The sequence below is a fragment of the Papilio machaon genome, chromosome 5 (assembly GCF_912999745.1).
Source record: "Papilio machaon chromosome 5, ilPapMach1.1, whole genome shotgun sequence".
Classification (NCBI taxonomy): Eukaryota; Metazoa; Arthropoda; class Insecta; order Lepidoptera; family Papilionidae; genus Papilio; species Papilio machaon.
The window spans coordinates 4,680,977-4,694,822 of record NC_059990.1 but is presented as its reverse complement, the minus strand read 5'-3'; the positions used below and the strand labels follow the sequence as shown (position 1 = coordinate 4,694,822).

At 33.8% G+C, this 13,846-nt stretch overlaps 5 protein-coding genes across 5 annotated transcripts; 3 read left to right on the top strand and 2 right to left on the bottom strand.

Annotated features, from left to right (window-relative positions):
* The first annotated feature begins 165 nt into the window (after window positions 1-165).
* On the top strand, window positions 166-720 carry LOC106708790 (probable 28S ribosomal protein S6, mitochondrial). The gene has a single exon (XM_014500345.2). The coding sequence runs from the start codon at window positions 227-229 to the stop codon at window positions 677-679; it is 453 nt and encodes a 150-aa protein (XP_014355831.1). The 5' UTR covers window positions 166-226; the 3' UTR covers window positions 680-720.
* Window positions 721-1,107: 387 nt separating this feature from the next.
* Window positions 1,108-1,953, top strand: LOC106708806 (soma ferritin). The gene is made up of 2 exons (XM_014500361.2): window positions 1,108-1,539; window positions 1,698-1,953. The coding sequence occupies exons 1-2, from the start codon at window positions 1,150-1,152 to the stop codon at window positions 1,923-1,925; spliced, it is 618 nt and encodes a 205-aa protein (XP_014355847.2). The 5' UTR covers window positions 1,108-1,149; the 3' UTR covers window positions 1,926-1,953.
* Window positions 1,954-2,128: 175 nt separating this feature from the next.
* LOC106708593 (Bardet-Biedl syndrome 7 protein homolog) lies at window positions 2,129-6,404 on the bottom strand. Its single transcript, XM_014500131.2, has 15 exons — window positions 6,235-6,404; window positions 6,034-6,157; window positions 5,741-5,855; window positions 5,499-5,628; window positions 5,008-5,198; window positions 4,628-4,805; window positions 4,310-4,491; window positions 4,110-4,227; window positions 3,888-4,028; window positions 3,490-3,719; window positions 3,213-3,371; window positions 2,994-3,103; window positions 2,807-2,909; window positions 2,487-2,611; window positions 2,129-2,292 (listed from the first exon to the last, which is right to left on the bottom strand). Exons 1-15 carry the CDS (start codon window positions 6,337-6,339, stop codon window positions 2,129-2,131), a joined length of 2,175 nt encoding a protein of 724 aa, XP_014355617.2. The 5' UTR covers window positions 6,340-6,404.
* Window positions 6,405-7,097: 693 nt separating this feature from the next.
* Window positions 7,098-10,677, top strand: LOC106708908 (translation initiation factor eIF-2B subunit epsilon). Its single transcript, XM_014500509.2, has 10 exons — window positions 7,098-7,365; window positions 7,434-7,558; window positions 7,642-7,833; window positions 7,937-8,114; window positions 8,312-8,556; window positions 8,765-8,884; window positions 8,959-9,272; window positions 9,357-9,539; window positions 9,636-9,916; window positions 10,387-10,677. The coding sequence occupies exons 1-10, from the start codon at window positions 7,273-7,275 to the stop codon at window positions 10,594-10,596; spliced, it is 1,941 nt and encodes a 646-aa protein (XP_014355995.2). The 5' UTR covers window positions 7,098-7,272; the 3' UTR covers window positions 10,597-10,677.
* A 75-nt stretch (window positions 10,678-10,752) lies between these two features.
* On the bottom strand, window positions 10,753-11,550 carry LOC106708907 (anaphase-promoting complex subunit 10). Its single transcript, XM_014500508.2, has 3 exons — window positions 11,428-11,550; window positions 11,122-11,358; window positions 10,753-10,979 (listed from the first exon to the last, which is right to left on the bottom strand). The coding sequence occupies exons 1-3, from the start codon at window positions 11,519-11,521 to the stop codon at window positions 10,768-10,770; spliced, it is 543 nt and encodes a 180-aa protein (XP_014355994.1). The 5' UTR covers window positions 11,522-11,550; the 3' UTR covers window positions 10,753-10,767.
* Between the last annotated feature and the right edge of the window lie 2,296 nt (window positions 11,551-13,846).

Sequence of the window (13,846 nt, the reverse complement as noted above, 5' to 3'; positions counted from 1 at the left end):
ATTTACGAAAGACATAAATGAACTTATTTAAAAAAAAACTTAATTAAAGGAAAAAATTCTACGTAAGACTAGGCAGTATGGTCGAAAGACTATAGCCTGCGCCGTGGGCGGAAAAAAAATTGACAATTGATAATTTGACATTGACATATAACCTGTAAAGAAAATATTTTTTGTTGATTGTGACAAAAATACATTTTACAATAGTGGATTTTCAAATAGAAAAAAAATGCCAACTTATGAATTAGCACTAATTCTGCGGGCAATGCCTAAACAAGATCTAAAAACGACTCTTACGCGTGTTTCTCATGCTATATTCAGCCGTGGTGGTATTATTAGAAACATTGAAAATTTAGGGTTTCGGGCTTTGCCATATAAAACTAGTGCACATGGCTTAGTGCACCGAGAAGCTAATTTTTTTGTTTTTAAAATAGACACAGCAACTAAAGCTGTAGCAGATCTCAAAGAAGAATATAGTAGAGATGTTGATATTGTGCGACAACGAATGTTTAAAACCCAAACTGATTGTGAACATTCATGCACTTTAGAAGAGGAGATGTTACCTCCAGCATACCGAGAAGAAGTACAAAAGATGATAGAAATTGGAAAAACGCAAGTAGATCGCTTCAAATATAAATTCAAATATAATTCTGGTTTAGATTATTACCCTTTCCAGAAATAAATCAATATGTATACAAGTGTTATTATAGGTTTATAAATATAGAACAATAGTTATAATATAATATATAGTACAAATATACTGAATAATCTTTTATTTCATACCCACAACCTCACCTTACTAATATAATAATAAAATGGAGTGTCTGTATTTTTTTTACTGTACAGTTTTTGCTTAAAATAAGATTTGTATAACCCTTAGCTATGTAGTGATGCTCTAAATAGCTTGAATTTTTTAATTTTGTAGATGAAAATTTGTTTATGTTCACATTTTTTAAAGGAACAAATTAAAAAAAAACTTTTTTTTGTATCTAGATTTGTTGTAAATTTAAAAATTAACTCATGTCAAAAGTGAAGTGTTTGACATAATTGAATATAATGTGATTTTGTAGTTTGTTTCATGTACTTTATTATATTTTTAAATAATTTTTTAAATTTTAAGACATGAAATTATAGTTTATATGCAAACATAACATGCACAACATTTTATTAAAATCTCTTGTATTAAGAAGACCAGTTTTCACATATAACTTCAGATGGAAAGCATATTACCAACACAAATACGATCCTAAAGTTGAAGATGTTATAAACAAACAAATTCAAGCAGAGCAGCAAGCAGCACAAGATTATTTAGCAATAGCGACTATGTTTTTGCATCCGTGTATGTCGCGGCCCGGGGCCGGCGGGTACTTTATGAAAATGTATAACGAAGAACTCGAACATATGCAGAAACTCATTGAATACCAGCTGATAAGAGGAGGTGCTATTGTTATCAGTGGACTTAAAGCACCAACAATGGATAGTAAATTAACACTGCAAAGTGCCTTTAAAAAGGGTCTGAGTATGGAAAAAAGTGTGACAGAGGTACAGATAACTCTAATACATAGGTTAAATTATGTACATAATAGTCTTATGAACGTATGCAGGTACTTATATTCCTTGTCAAGGGCCGTCAAGACTCAATTCAACTTGATTTTGTAGCTTAGGTTTAATGTTTTAATTCAATTGCTTTTTATTCACAGCTCTTAGAAAACGTTGTTGCGGTAGCTGAAAAAGTGGACGATTACCAATGCGCGGATTTTATCACATCTGTATACTTGGCAGAACAGATGTCGTCTATAAATGAACTCTCACATCACGTTACGAATATGGACAGATTGTGTGGCGACGAGCACGCAGTATATCAATACGATCAGCACTTATTAAAATCTTATCCGAATCCGTTCAAGTTTAAAATGCCAGAACGCTAACGATAAAGCTAAGCTTCGGAATAGTTTCGACGGACGTAATGAATATATTTGCAACTTAATTGAAGGAAATATTAAAGTATAAAATGTGATTAATGTGATCAAACTATAAAATCGTTTAATTTTAAAATTGATAGAGTTGCATAGGTGTTTGAACATCGTAAATTTGAATATTAAACGATAATTAAAAACAAGATCTTTAATAATTACATATTAGAATCAATTTGTAAATCATTATGCGTCAGAATGCTTTCAATGTCATTCACTTGACACTCTTGCAGTGCTGTCTTCAGTTGTATCTTCTGGCTGCTGTTATCACGACCGTATAAAGATAATTTGCACCAGTCGGAATACCATTGATCCACTGTAGCTGTAAAGATAAATCACAAGAGTAAACTTTTAAGTAGACTTGAAAATCACTCAATGAAAAACAAACGCAAGTGTAAGTTAACAAGTATACCGGCAGCGCTCAGCGCCATCTATGTAATGAAACCAAAGAAAACCATATGTTTGTTTATACCCTGAATTGATGGCCTATAAGTTAACACATAATTCGAGACTTACCGACTAAATCATTGAAGAACAATTTATTTTTTGTATCATCCGCCGATTTCCATACTCGTAGGTATTCCTCACAGAGAATGGGTTCAGATTCGTTGTTAATGGTATTTATATCTAAATCAAGGGCACTGAAATAATATTGACGGAAATTAATTTATACAGCCTAAACTATCGATTCCGTGCACTTTTCTTCAAGATGGAATAGAATTAGTTTATTTAAATGCACCGCTTTATAATACCGAGTCAACTTTTATTGTAACGGTCAAATAGATGTGTAATATATCACAAACAATAAATAAAACAATAATGATTACAACCCATACCCAATAGCTTCTTTTAAATGAAATTCTTTCTTTCTCTGATATTCCGATAGAAATCGATCTTTGATACTTTTAAATAACATTGGACAACACATTTCCGGGATATCTGTACAGTAAAAAATAATACATGATAATATGTATGTATGCAATGAAGCTTTTAATCAAACTTATCGTTTTTACAAGAACTTACCGCATGATATATCGACACGAATCGCTCTCTTTAAAGAACAATAAGACAAAAGATCTTTTAAGGTGGCGATCGTTGATACATTGTCGGATTTCATTATGGCGGCACCTCGTCTGAAAAAAACGTTGCGGTATCATTAGCCAATCATAACTTTCAAGAAAATCAAACCAGCAAGACGTGACAATTCGTTTGCTTCAATAAAAATAATTTTATTATTCTTACTGATATCGACAAATAAGGATTGTCTTCAAGAGACAATGCTCCCTGGCGAAGGTAATGTTGACCGCAGGTCTCGGCAGCTCACCGGGCAGCGCCTCGCTGAGCCATGACGTCATTTCAGCCACGGAAAACCCGCCCGACAAACTCAATTCACACCAGACTCTAGACATGCAAAAATCACTATAGGAGTAGATTGTTTGCTAATCCTTTACTATATGCAATTTTTATGTCGTCTGTTGCTTCTCCACCAAAAGTAAGCAAAGTTAGTCTGTAAGTTTACCTGTCATCTGCACGGTCTGGGTCTACGTGCTGTGAGTATTGCGGTAAGGCAGGCAATGACAGTTTGATGAGCCTAGCTATCCTGGGCGCGCCGGCGGGCAGCACGTATACCAGTACTTGTGTACCTTCAGTTATCTCAGGACCACAATCAACGGCTGCCCGCATTTGTAGCCAAATACGTCTCGTACCTGCTTGACATCTCACAGTTGCGAGGATTTCTGATGCCTTGCCCTGCACGTGAATGTTCTAATATACGAATAAAGAAATATTTTAACATACATGCCTACAAGAGCGTCGCCAGCCGAGGATTTCGGCTAGTAGTAGTAAAAAAAATCTTGGGAGCTGCCATCCATTGGCGAAGCCCTTGATAGCATAACCTGTCCCAATAGTTTTAATTACCTGCGGAGGGCAAACGCTTAAAACCGCAGCACTGTCAGTTTGTACTTCAAGCTTTTTATTGCAATAAATAAAAAGCATATCCAAAGGAACGCCAGCAGTGATAACCACTTCTTGCCAACCATTTAGCATCGCACCTGTTAACTTTAGAAAAAAGGATATACTGTAAAAACAGCCAAAGGGTCGGAATTATTCAATCAATCTTTCTATTTCGATCTCGATTACCTCATATTGAATTTCCAAGAGCGGTGGTGTTGACATCCCGGCATTTAAAGAACGTGTATTTCGTTGGTATTTTTCTCGTTCAGCAGCTGTTTGTTTTTCCAACCGCGCCACTTCTAACCTGTAATTAGTCAACGAAAGTATTCAATTAATTCACTTTCTTATATATTTAAACCTGAAGTCTATCGATGACACTTTCTTACTCGAGTTTATTTCTTCTTGAAGCTAGAGCTTCAGGAGTCATGTTGTTCAACGCCACCCCTCCAGAGATCAGGCGCTGGGAGCGTAAAGCAAACACTCTGCCAGAGAATGTGGAGACCAATAGTTCGGTTTCCTCTGTGCCCACACTACCACCACAAACTGATGTTATTGGCTCACCGCAAAACTAAGAAAGCAAACTCATTTATAGAAACATTGTTACTCACTAAACTAACATATCAATAAGGTCTCTTTCAGAAAATAGGCCGGTACGGAACTCGGAATACCGTGACCTCACAGGACATTCGTATTTTTACACTTACATAAGTAAACTTTAACCGTGGCTTCTCATTTACATTGTCCAAGTCAACTAGGTAGAGCTGCACGGAGCCGTCGTGCCGACCGACCGCCAAGTGAGCACCGTTGCTAAAGTACCAACCAACGCACACCACCGCGCCCAGCCCGCCGCCTTCCACCAGGCATGTGCTCGATAGATCCGTCCTGACAAACAAGCTACTACTAAATCACATATCACTCACGTATTTCAGAGTGCTAGGCTGATATTATAGCGTTCCATTATCTGTCCGTAATCTACCGGCCGAAATCAATATTCAAACTCGTAAAATTTTTAAGCCGTTATATTCAAATCCAAATGTCCAAGAAAATTATATAACTGATTTTAAGTGCTAATAATAAAACTCACTCGTATTGAATGAGTCCTATAGAGCCATCAGAGGCACCGTAGAACACGGCAAGTTCCGCCGTGCGGTGTGCAGGAGGTACGATGAGACGAGTTGGCCCTGATGGTATCTGCGTCCGCGCTAGGAGCTCTCCATTCTCTACCACCGCAGCGCCCTTGTTGCCAACCAGTACCAGCAGACGGACACGAGTGCTCTTCAAAATTATACCCTAAGTTACTCCAAATAGTGATGCATTTTAATTAAGTACTAACTACCAAATATTAAATTGGAGAAGTGTCACAACTCGCAGCAAGATGAATGTCGTGACAGACTTAGTTATTATTACGAGTATACTTTCGTAACTTTGGACAATAACCTAAATTGAGTAGCTAACGGAATCCCGTTAATTAATTAACTTGCAAACTTATGATAAAGTTTTATCAAATGCCTATGTAATTTATGCTAGCTTTCATTAGAATATCAGAAAAACAAGTAAAACATAGCTTATCCTAACATTTGGCGTAGAAAAGGCGGCAATGTCTAACACTCGATCCTCGCAAGCGTAAGTGTAAATCTCTCTCAAGTCGCGGTAGAAAGTAACCGTCCGTCCGCTGCATAGTACCAAATCACTATTCAAAATGCACCTGGAATTAGTCATAAAATGTATAATCATATAATATATCTTAATTAGCACAAGTTGATTTATTACGGAGGAAAAAAGATCTGTTACTATAAGTGTTATTTTAGGATAATTACATCGATGTTATTGTTTCTGATACTGAGGTTTCGATTGTAAGAAATACTTTGCCTTTCCGTGTGTAACCTTTTACTTCATGGCCAGATGCTGCAAAAATTTTATCTATATGATTACCTGAAATAGAATAAATTAGCGATCAAATACTAATAATTTAAAGCAGTTAAATGCATGGGGTAAACTTTTGGAAGAGTTATCTCTAAAGATACTTTTGGAAAAGTTCCTTTTAATTAGTTGAATTTGTTAAAGTAGACACGTCATCATGTTTTTTACGAAGGATACGAAAATAAATTACCATTTGTCGATGCGACTTGTATTGACGTAATTGGTTTCCCTGGTAATGTTTTAAACTGTACAATTGGTTCTTCGTCTTTTATACAAAGACATTGTAAAACACCGTTCTTATCTCCGACGGCAAACTAAAACACAGAAGAAAATGAAATAAGCATCACGAACGTTAGGCTATTGCGTTGTTAAAAATGTTGCGTATATGTACCTTCTGCTGGGTTTTGTGACCAGGATTAGGCAGAATTTTGAGAGTGCCAGGATAGGTAATACCACAAAGTATATAATCAATTCTTGCTAAATCGTATTCCATCATATTTAGTCTTAACACAGTTTTTCACTGAAATATTATTCAGTATTAGAGTTCTAAGATCAATATTTCCTTGGCAACGTTATACCAAACAGAATGAAGTATAAGTATAGTCGTACGTACATATTGTAACATTCCTTAATATATACTAAATACTTATGTTATCCCTTATTGCTATAGTTAATTGAAGCTTGCAGTTTTTTGTTTTGACTTTAATTATTATGCTTTGCACGTTGTAAACAGAAATAGTAAAGTTGCTCACACAGGAAAAAGTCTAAAAGGTTGATGGAGGAGGAAACGCATAGGAAAGGGAAATATTTTCTTTCTGTGCTTCTCCTCCTTCATCGATTAAAGGTAGGCAACGCATCTGCAATTGTGGATGTCGATGGGTAGCGGTCACTTCGCCATTTCGGCGAATTCAGGTGGTTGCTTGTTCGTTTGCCACCTATAAATATAAAAAAGTAATAACTCGAATCTCATCACACGAAAATAAAAGAATATAAAAGAAATCAACGAAATAACTTTTGGTCCGTGGCTCGTTTGCCCCCTTCTCCTATAAAAAAAAACATATACGACTCAATATAAAAGTATTAAAACAATAATTTCATGTATGTACTCTGCTTTCCTCTGCCAAAATATACATCCTTCTGTAATTGCTGCAGCTTTCGATATCAATTTTTCTGATGTCATTTCCATCCCATCTCAATGAGAAACAGCATAAAGAACTATATTAGACATTTCAATTTTTGGACACAAATTCAAATGTCAGTTCAGTTGCTAAGTTGTTATTGTCAGTCAAATTAAAAGAGCCATCAATTAAATAAATAACCTCTTCAAAGGAAATATTTTTGCAATTTTCAACAATCGTAAACTAGCTGAGAAGTGCAGATAGCACGTTTTTGCATTGGTAATACTTGGAGCAATATAACTCTGTTAAACATGGAGCCTAGTCAAGAAAACGTAGTTCAAGCTGTTGTTATAATGGATCTTTTCAATAACAATTTCTCACCTATCAATAAAACTAAGCCTGTGGTAAGCTTTGATGAATGTTTTTAAATACATTAAAGGAAAAACATCTGAATCATCCATGTAATTTTCAGGCATTACTTTCTGTAGCTGGAGTACCGCTTATTGATTATGTTCTGGAATCATTAGGGCTTGGAGGAGTAGGTGAAACAATTTTGTTTTGCTGTCAAGACGGACCTACAATTAAGGAGCATATAAAGTAACCTAATATTCATACATTTTATGATATTTGTTTGTAATTTTCATAAATTCTCATTAACTTAAATTATTTTTATGATATAGGATGTCAAAAGAGAAGAAAGCACCATGGAGCTTGACAATGGATGTCCAAGTTATTATGTCTGAAACTTGTCAAACTATGGGTGATGTAATGAGAGAAATTGATGCAGCGGGTCTTGTCAGAGGATATTTTGTACTATTGGGAGTTAACAGTATTACAAATGTTAACTTTGCATCTTTGCTTGAAGAACACAAGTAAGTTGAATTAGTAAATTTGTTTAACACACAAGGTGGCAATGATCACCTAAGGTCACTGGATTCATTTAATGTAACCAAAATAACTTGTTTACTTTTTTAGATTGATCTGTAAAAAAGATAAAGAGGCTGCAATGACTTTAATATATAAAAGAGTTTCCTGGGAACATCCATTAATTAAAAATAACAAACCATTATTTTTGGCAGCTGATGGGAACACAAATAAAGTCCTTATTCATGAGAAAACAAGATCTAATAGTAATACTTTGCAATTACCACTTGTGAGTGTATTTTAATTTAATTAATTCAAACTTCTTGTGACTTTGTCATCTTCTATTTTTTTTATAATTCAGCTGTAAGTTGAATAATTTTATTTTTTTCTATAATGTTCCTGCTAACCACATACAAGTGTTTTTCTTCAAGTAACTATGTTTTTCTTTATTTCTAATTTACTTAAATTCAATTGCACATTTTTCAGGACTGTATCTTGAGTCATTCAGAAGCAAAATTGCATCATAATTTGGTAGATGCCAACATTGCATTATGTTCACCCTCAGTACTTCCTTTATTTGCTGACAATTTTGATTTCCAAACTAGAGATGATTTTGTTAATGGTGTATTGATAAACGAGGAAATTTTAGCAAGTACTTTATATTATAAGATTCTGAAAGAAAATCAATATGCTGCTGCTATTACTAATTGGAAAACTTATCAAATTGTTTCGTAAGTTCTTTTGATAATTTAATACATATTAATGTAACAGTTATTTACTATGATTCAAAGGCAATATTAAGAACACCTGAAACCTATGAGATTGTATGCATAGATGTCTGAATGTAGAAGCAGTGAAAGAGGTGTGTCAGGACTGGACTAAATGGATGACCATGACCTTTGTCTAGGCTTTTGGTTTGATGACTTAATTTCATTCCAGATGGGACATATTACACAACTGGGTGTATCCATTATCAATTGAGACTGGATCATTCTTTCAAAACAACTATATTCTTATGGAAAATCATAACTTTCGTAAAATAACATCAAAGTTAAGCAGGTAATAATTTATTATCCAGTGAATAAAATGTATCCATTTTTTGAATAATGTATTTAATGTTTTTATTATTTTAGATCTTGTACACTAGATGAAGATGTACTAATAGGTGCTGATACTGAAATTTGTGATAATACTACAATAACAAAAACTATGATTGGTAATAATTGTAAAATTGGAAACAATGTTATCTTGGTAGGAAGCCAAATAATGGACAATGTTACCATCAAAGATAATTGTAAAATTATTAATTCATTTATTGACAACAATTGCATGATAAATGCAGATTCACTTATTGAAAATGGCACCATTATAGCTGAAAATGTAAACATAAATGCAGGAAGTAAGTTAAAAGGTGCTATTATTGAGTGTTCCGAAGAAGATAAGAATGGTAAGTTATCTATCCACAAGAATTAAAATGCTAATATTTTTATATTCATGTAAAAGAAATAACATGACAATAATTTGTTTACAGAGAAAAATTTGGTGAAATCAACTTCGGAAAGTGGCACTGAGTGGGAGAATGAGTCTGACGGCAGTGGAGATGATGAGTTTGTAGGATTCGATAAAGTGTGGAGTGATAGTGAATCTTGTTATTCATCAGATAGCAGTGCTCAGTCTTCCTTACCTGAGTCACCAGTTCCAGAAGACACAAATAGTAAGTACTTTTTTTATTCAAATGGTATTTTTAACATAAAATAACAACACACAAATTATTAGCTACATTTTAATTGCTATATCATTTATTTTTCAGTTTTCTTACAAGAAGTTATTGATAGTCTAGCGAGAGGTTATGAAGAGAAATTGAAATGTGATTACTTAATTTTAGAAATAAATTCATCTAGATATGCATACAACATACAATTACATGAAGTTAATTTCTTTGTCATAAGAGCTATGCTTAGCATGCCTATACTTGTTGACAGTAAAAGTGTTCTGGTTACTGTTAAGGATATATTAAAATTCTTCCGGCCAATTTTGTCCAATTACATCAAGACTAAATCATCAATTATGGATTGCTTAAGAGCAGTGGAGGTGAGTATGACAAATTAACTTCTCCATTCTGCATTCAAAGATGGTTATTGATTATTTGAAATGGAATTGATTCTTTTACTAACCTTACATCTCTGACAATCATAATGGAAAAATGCCACATATTTAAAAAAATCATATCGATGCTGGAAAGCGTAAACGCTGTAACCCCGAAAGTATGAACTTTACAGGAGAGCCAAAAAATCATAACTCGTGAGCTGATACGCCTACAAGCATGCGGTATTTAGCAATGTTGTGTAGTTTGTGCTAACCTATAATAAAATCATTATCGTTTGATAATGGTTGAAATTATTAACATGTGAAAAACATATTCGCGATTTCAAGGGTTACAGCGTTTATGCTTTCCAGCGTCGATTTATGCATGGTCCAAAACTTGGGTTATCCAATGTTATTTTATTTTAAAATTAATTATAATAGCAATATAAGGTTTATTGAATAATTTGTTTTTACAGGAAAGTTGCATAAAGTGTGACTGGCTCGAGGGTAAAGCAGGTCAAATTTTACATCTTCTGTATGAGACAGATGTTGTTGATGAAGATTCATTGGTTGAGTGGTATGATGACTTGAAAGATAATGAAAGTCCACTTGTCAACCAAACATCATTAGTAAAGTTCTTTGAATGGCTTCAAGAAGCAAGTGAAGAGAGTGAAGAATCGGAATAATGTCTGAATTCCCATTGCACATACAAAAATATATTGGTATCTCTGTCTATTCAAAGAGAATGAAAGGGATGACAATCTATTTTTGTACATGTATTTTGTTGTTGAAAATTAATGATTATTCTAATAAAATATTTAATACAATATTGATTTTGAAATATATCTTATTTTCATTCACCGAATAGTAGCATACTGTTGGAATTTTACTGTAGAAAAATTCTGCAATTTATTAAGATCAAATGATGTTGGTTCACACGGAGAATGAATTTTGATCTGCCTCATATGAGTGTCCCGTCCATTTTGGTGGTTGCTTAGGACCGCAATTTGAATCATGTAAGTTCTTATAGGTCTGTCATGAATATCTTTTATTGGTATCATTTCCCAACCTGCAACAAAATTAAGTATAAAGAAAATTGTGGTAAAATGCTTTAAGTTGTATTAGGAAACAATTTATCGCAATCTTAAAATGTTAAAATAAATATTAGTTAAGTTTATGGCTTTTAATAGTTTACCACTTTGTGAACTTACCACTTGGTTCAATCAGTTCTATAACTTCTATTTCTTGAAGATCATTAAAGTGAGTTCCAGCCCGAATGGATATTCTACTGGGAGTATAGCTCTCATCCAACTTGTAATCTGTATAGATATAAATGTGGGACACCATAGTTTTTCTTTGAAACTGGATGTTTACGAGATGCGGCAATTGTCCATCTGATTGCCAATAGGTATCCATGCAATCATCTCTCAATTGATCGATTCCAAAACCTGCAAAAAAAATCTAATGTTTATTTCCTTTACATTGTACGGATAGTTAAATAAATTCGAAACACTAACCCGGTTTGCAAGATGAAAGACTCCAAATTGCATGGTTTCCAACTTCTCTAACAGTTCCAGAGCGTTCACTTATAAGCGGGTCTTTTTCTGCCATTATTAACTAACTATAAATAAATTATGCACACAAATGTCAGTTGTGTACAAAATGTCAGTGTCACTGTCATGTCAATTTTTATTTTTTATTTTATTATGGCATTGGATATCGGTGTCCTTTAGCCTGATACGCTCAGATGTTCAAAGATGAGTTATGTCAAACAGATACGACTCAGATTTATATGTATATGATTTCAAAACACAAGTATTAATGAGATTTAAAAGTTTAGCTGTGCAGGATATCCCTAAACGAATATCCTATACTACTCTATCCTATATAATCCAGAGGTAGGCCAAAACTATAAAACAGATTTCCATTTGGATATCTCTACCGTTAAAATTGGTTCACAACTTTTTGATTGAAAGTTCAAATTGTTATCAATGGAGTAAAAACTGAAAGTTCTAAGTAGGTGGCGCTAGCTTTCAGAGGGGGCATGGGGCATGGGCTGTCATCTGTCGAATTTTTGTATAAATTAATGGACTACCTTTAAAAAAAATATTTTTGAGTTTATTCAGTGAATTACGACGGACGTCGTTACTATGACGAATATTACTACTCGTCGTTACTATAATCCACAGAATACTTTATAGTAAAAAAAAGCTTTTTCCTTTATATTTGTTGTATATTTGATGCTACTCCCACTCTCGATCATGCTGATATCTTTTTCTCTCCTTTATTGGCATTCGTCGATTGATCCCTACCGAAACTCATTAGTGAATAAATACCAATGCTCAGGCAAAATAGCAAGGATGTCGCACTATTATTAAAATATGGGAACCAAACAGCTATGTAACGGCCATAATTAAATTATGTTTAGTTCCGGTTCACTTAAAAAATAATGAGAGATGGGAATGGGATGGGTTGACAAATTAGAAACATTGTAATTAGTGGTTAGCTTGTGGTAGCACTAATTTAACAATTGCATGCCATTCTAGGTTCTTAACAAGATTAAAAACTGTGAGAATGTGTTCAACCTTTTTGGTATTTTAGCCATCGACACAATTATTTTTAAATGTCAAAATTATTTAAATGTTTTGGTGGCGATAAGTGATTTTAGTTTTGGAAGTATTTTATCAAATTAAAGTCTGTAAAATAACATTTATCCAAACAGCTTTTTATTTTAGCTCATTTTCCATTATATTATATATTTTGAATACAACGGATATCCTTTACACCTCGTGAGAAATATTTATTAACAAATATCAGATATGGCTATTGGTAGAAAGCTTTCGCAACAGTTAATTTCGTTTATTCCTTCAGGGGTGGCTTATGGCATAACTGGATTCCTTGGTATGGTTTATCTCACAGACTGGAAGGTTATCGTTAAGGTTATTCCATTCTACAGAAATGCATTTATAAATGATAAAAAATGTTAGTAAATCAAGACGAATCTTACGATATTTACGAAATTATTGTACTGAGCCTTGTTAAATGGTAGATGAAATTCAGAAGATCGTCGAATTTGAAATCAATGATGCATTTTAAGATTTGGTCAGCACAGAATACAATAGTACTACGCCAGGTGTTGTTAACAAAGTCGGGCAATTTGAATTTTAATAAGAACACGCTTTGAGCACGCGTACATTTACAATGGAAATCTGTAAAGAGAATGGAGTTGTAATAATGACTAGTTTCGTAGATCAGGTGTGTTGGGATTTACAATGCAATGTCAACCGGCCTCCGTGCACCCGGCGCCGGCGCGTGCGCAGCTGCCCTCAGCCCTCTCGCTACGTTCCATCGCCCTCCGAATAAAACACCTCCCATTGTTGGAATTACAATTTTAATGTGTTATTATTTTATTCGTACAATTGTTATGTTAAGGCTGTAAAAAATATAATCGTAAAATTGGAACCGGTGTTTCATTTGTAAAGCTATCGGAGTGTAAAACGATTACGTTAAGAAAAAAGTTTAGTAAGTGTAGATTTTTTGGTTCAATTGTTTAGATGAAGAAAAATATTTAAAATTGGATGAAACCAGCTTATATAAATTATACGAAAAATAAAAATAATTTTTAGGCAATTAAGTATGGAACCCGCGATATAACATATACATCTCCCGAATTGAAAATATTCAAAAAAAGTTTATTAAATATTTATGCTTCCGGTTAAATTATAATTATCGTTCACAAGATTATCTAAATTTATGTAGTAAATTTCATATTCTCCCTCTTGTTGTTCGACGCGAAGTAGCAGACATAACCTTCATGGTAAACATTATAAATGGTAGTATTGACTGTCCCTCTCTTCTCACCAATGTATCATTTATTGTACCAAAGAAATCAGCACGTCACCACACTCCTATCCATCTCCCTATGGCATCTTCTAA

What these genes read in the sequence shown, in the direction of transcription:
- LOC106708806 (XM_014500361.2), top strand. Translation starts at nt 1,150, where the DNA reads ATGCACAACATTTTATTAAAATCTCTTGTATTAAGAAGACCAGTTTTC. An exon ending in TGGAAAAAAGTGTGACAGAG is followed by an intron (nt 1,540 to 1,697) that starts GTACAGATAACT and finishes TTTTATTCACAG; the next exon opens with CTCTTAGAAAACGTTGTTGC.
- LOC106708907 (XM_014500508.2), bottom strand. Translation starts at nt 11,521, where the DNA reads ATGGCAGAAAAAGACCCGCTTATAAGTGAACGCTCTGGAACTGTTAGA. An exon ending in TCTTTCATCTTGCAAACCGG is followed by an intron (nt 11,359 to 11,427) that starts GTTAGTGTTTCG and finishes TTTTTTTTGCAG; the next exon opens with GTTTTGGAATCGATCAATTG. An exon ending in AGAACTGATTGAACCAAGTG is followed by an intron (nt 10,980 to 11,121) that starts GTAAGTTCACAA and finishes ATTTTGTTGCAG; the next exon opens with GTTGGGAAATGATACCAATA.
- LOC106708908 (XM_014500509.2), top strand. Translation starts at nt 7,273, where the DNA reads ATGGAGCCTAGTCAAGAAAACGTAGTTCAAGCTGTTGTTATAATGGAT. An exon ending in TCTTTGCTTGAAGAACACAA is followed by an intron (nt 7,834 to 7,936) that starts GTAAGTTGAATT and finishes TTACTTTTTTAG; the next exon opens with ATTGATCTGTAAAAAAGATA. An exon ending in ATTGCTTAAGAGCAGTGGAG is followed by an intron (nt 9,917 to 10,386) that starts GTGAGTATGACA and finishes TTGTTTTTACAG; the next exon opens with GAAAGTTGCATAAAGTGTGA.
- LOC106708790 (XM_014500345.2), top strand. Translation starts at nt 227, where the DNA reads ATGCCAACTTATGAATTAGCACTAATTCTGCGGGCAATGCCTAAACAA.
- LOC106708593 (XM_014500131.2), bottom strand. Translation starts at nt 6,339, where the DNA reads ATGATGGAATACGATTTAGCAAGAATTGATTATATACTTTGTGGTATT. An exon ending in ATAGGACTCATTCAATACGA is followed by an intron (nt 4,806 to 5,007) that starts GTGAGTTTTATT and finishes CTTGTTTGTCAG; the next exon opens with GACGGATCTATCGAGCACAT. An exon ending in TCAAGAAGAAATAAACTCGA is followed by an intron (nt 4,228 to 4,309) that starts GTAAGAAAGTGT and finishes GACTAATTACAG; the next exon opens with GTTAGAAGTGGCGCGGTTGG.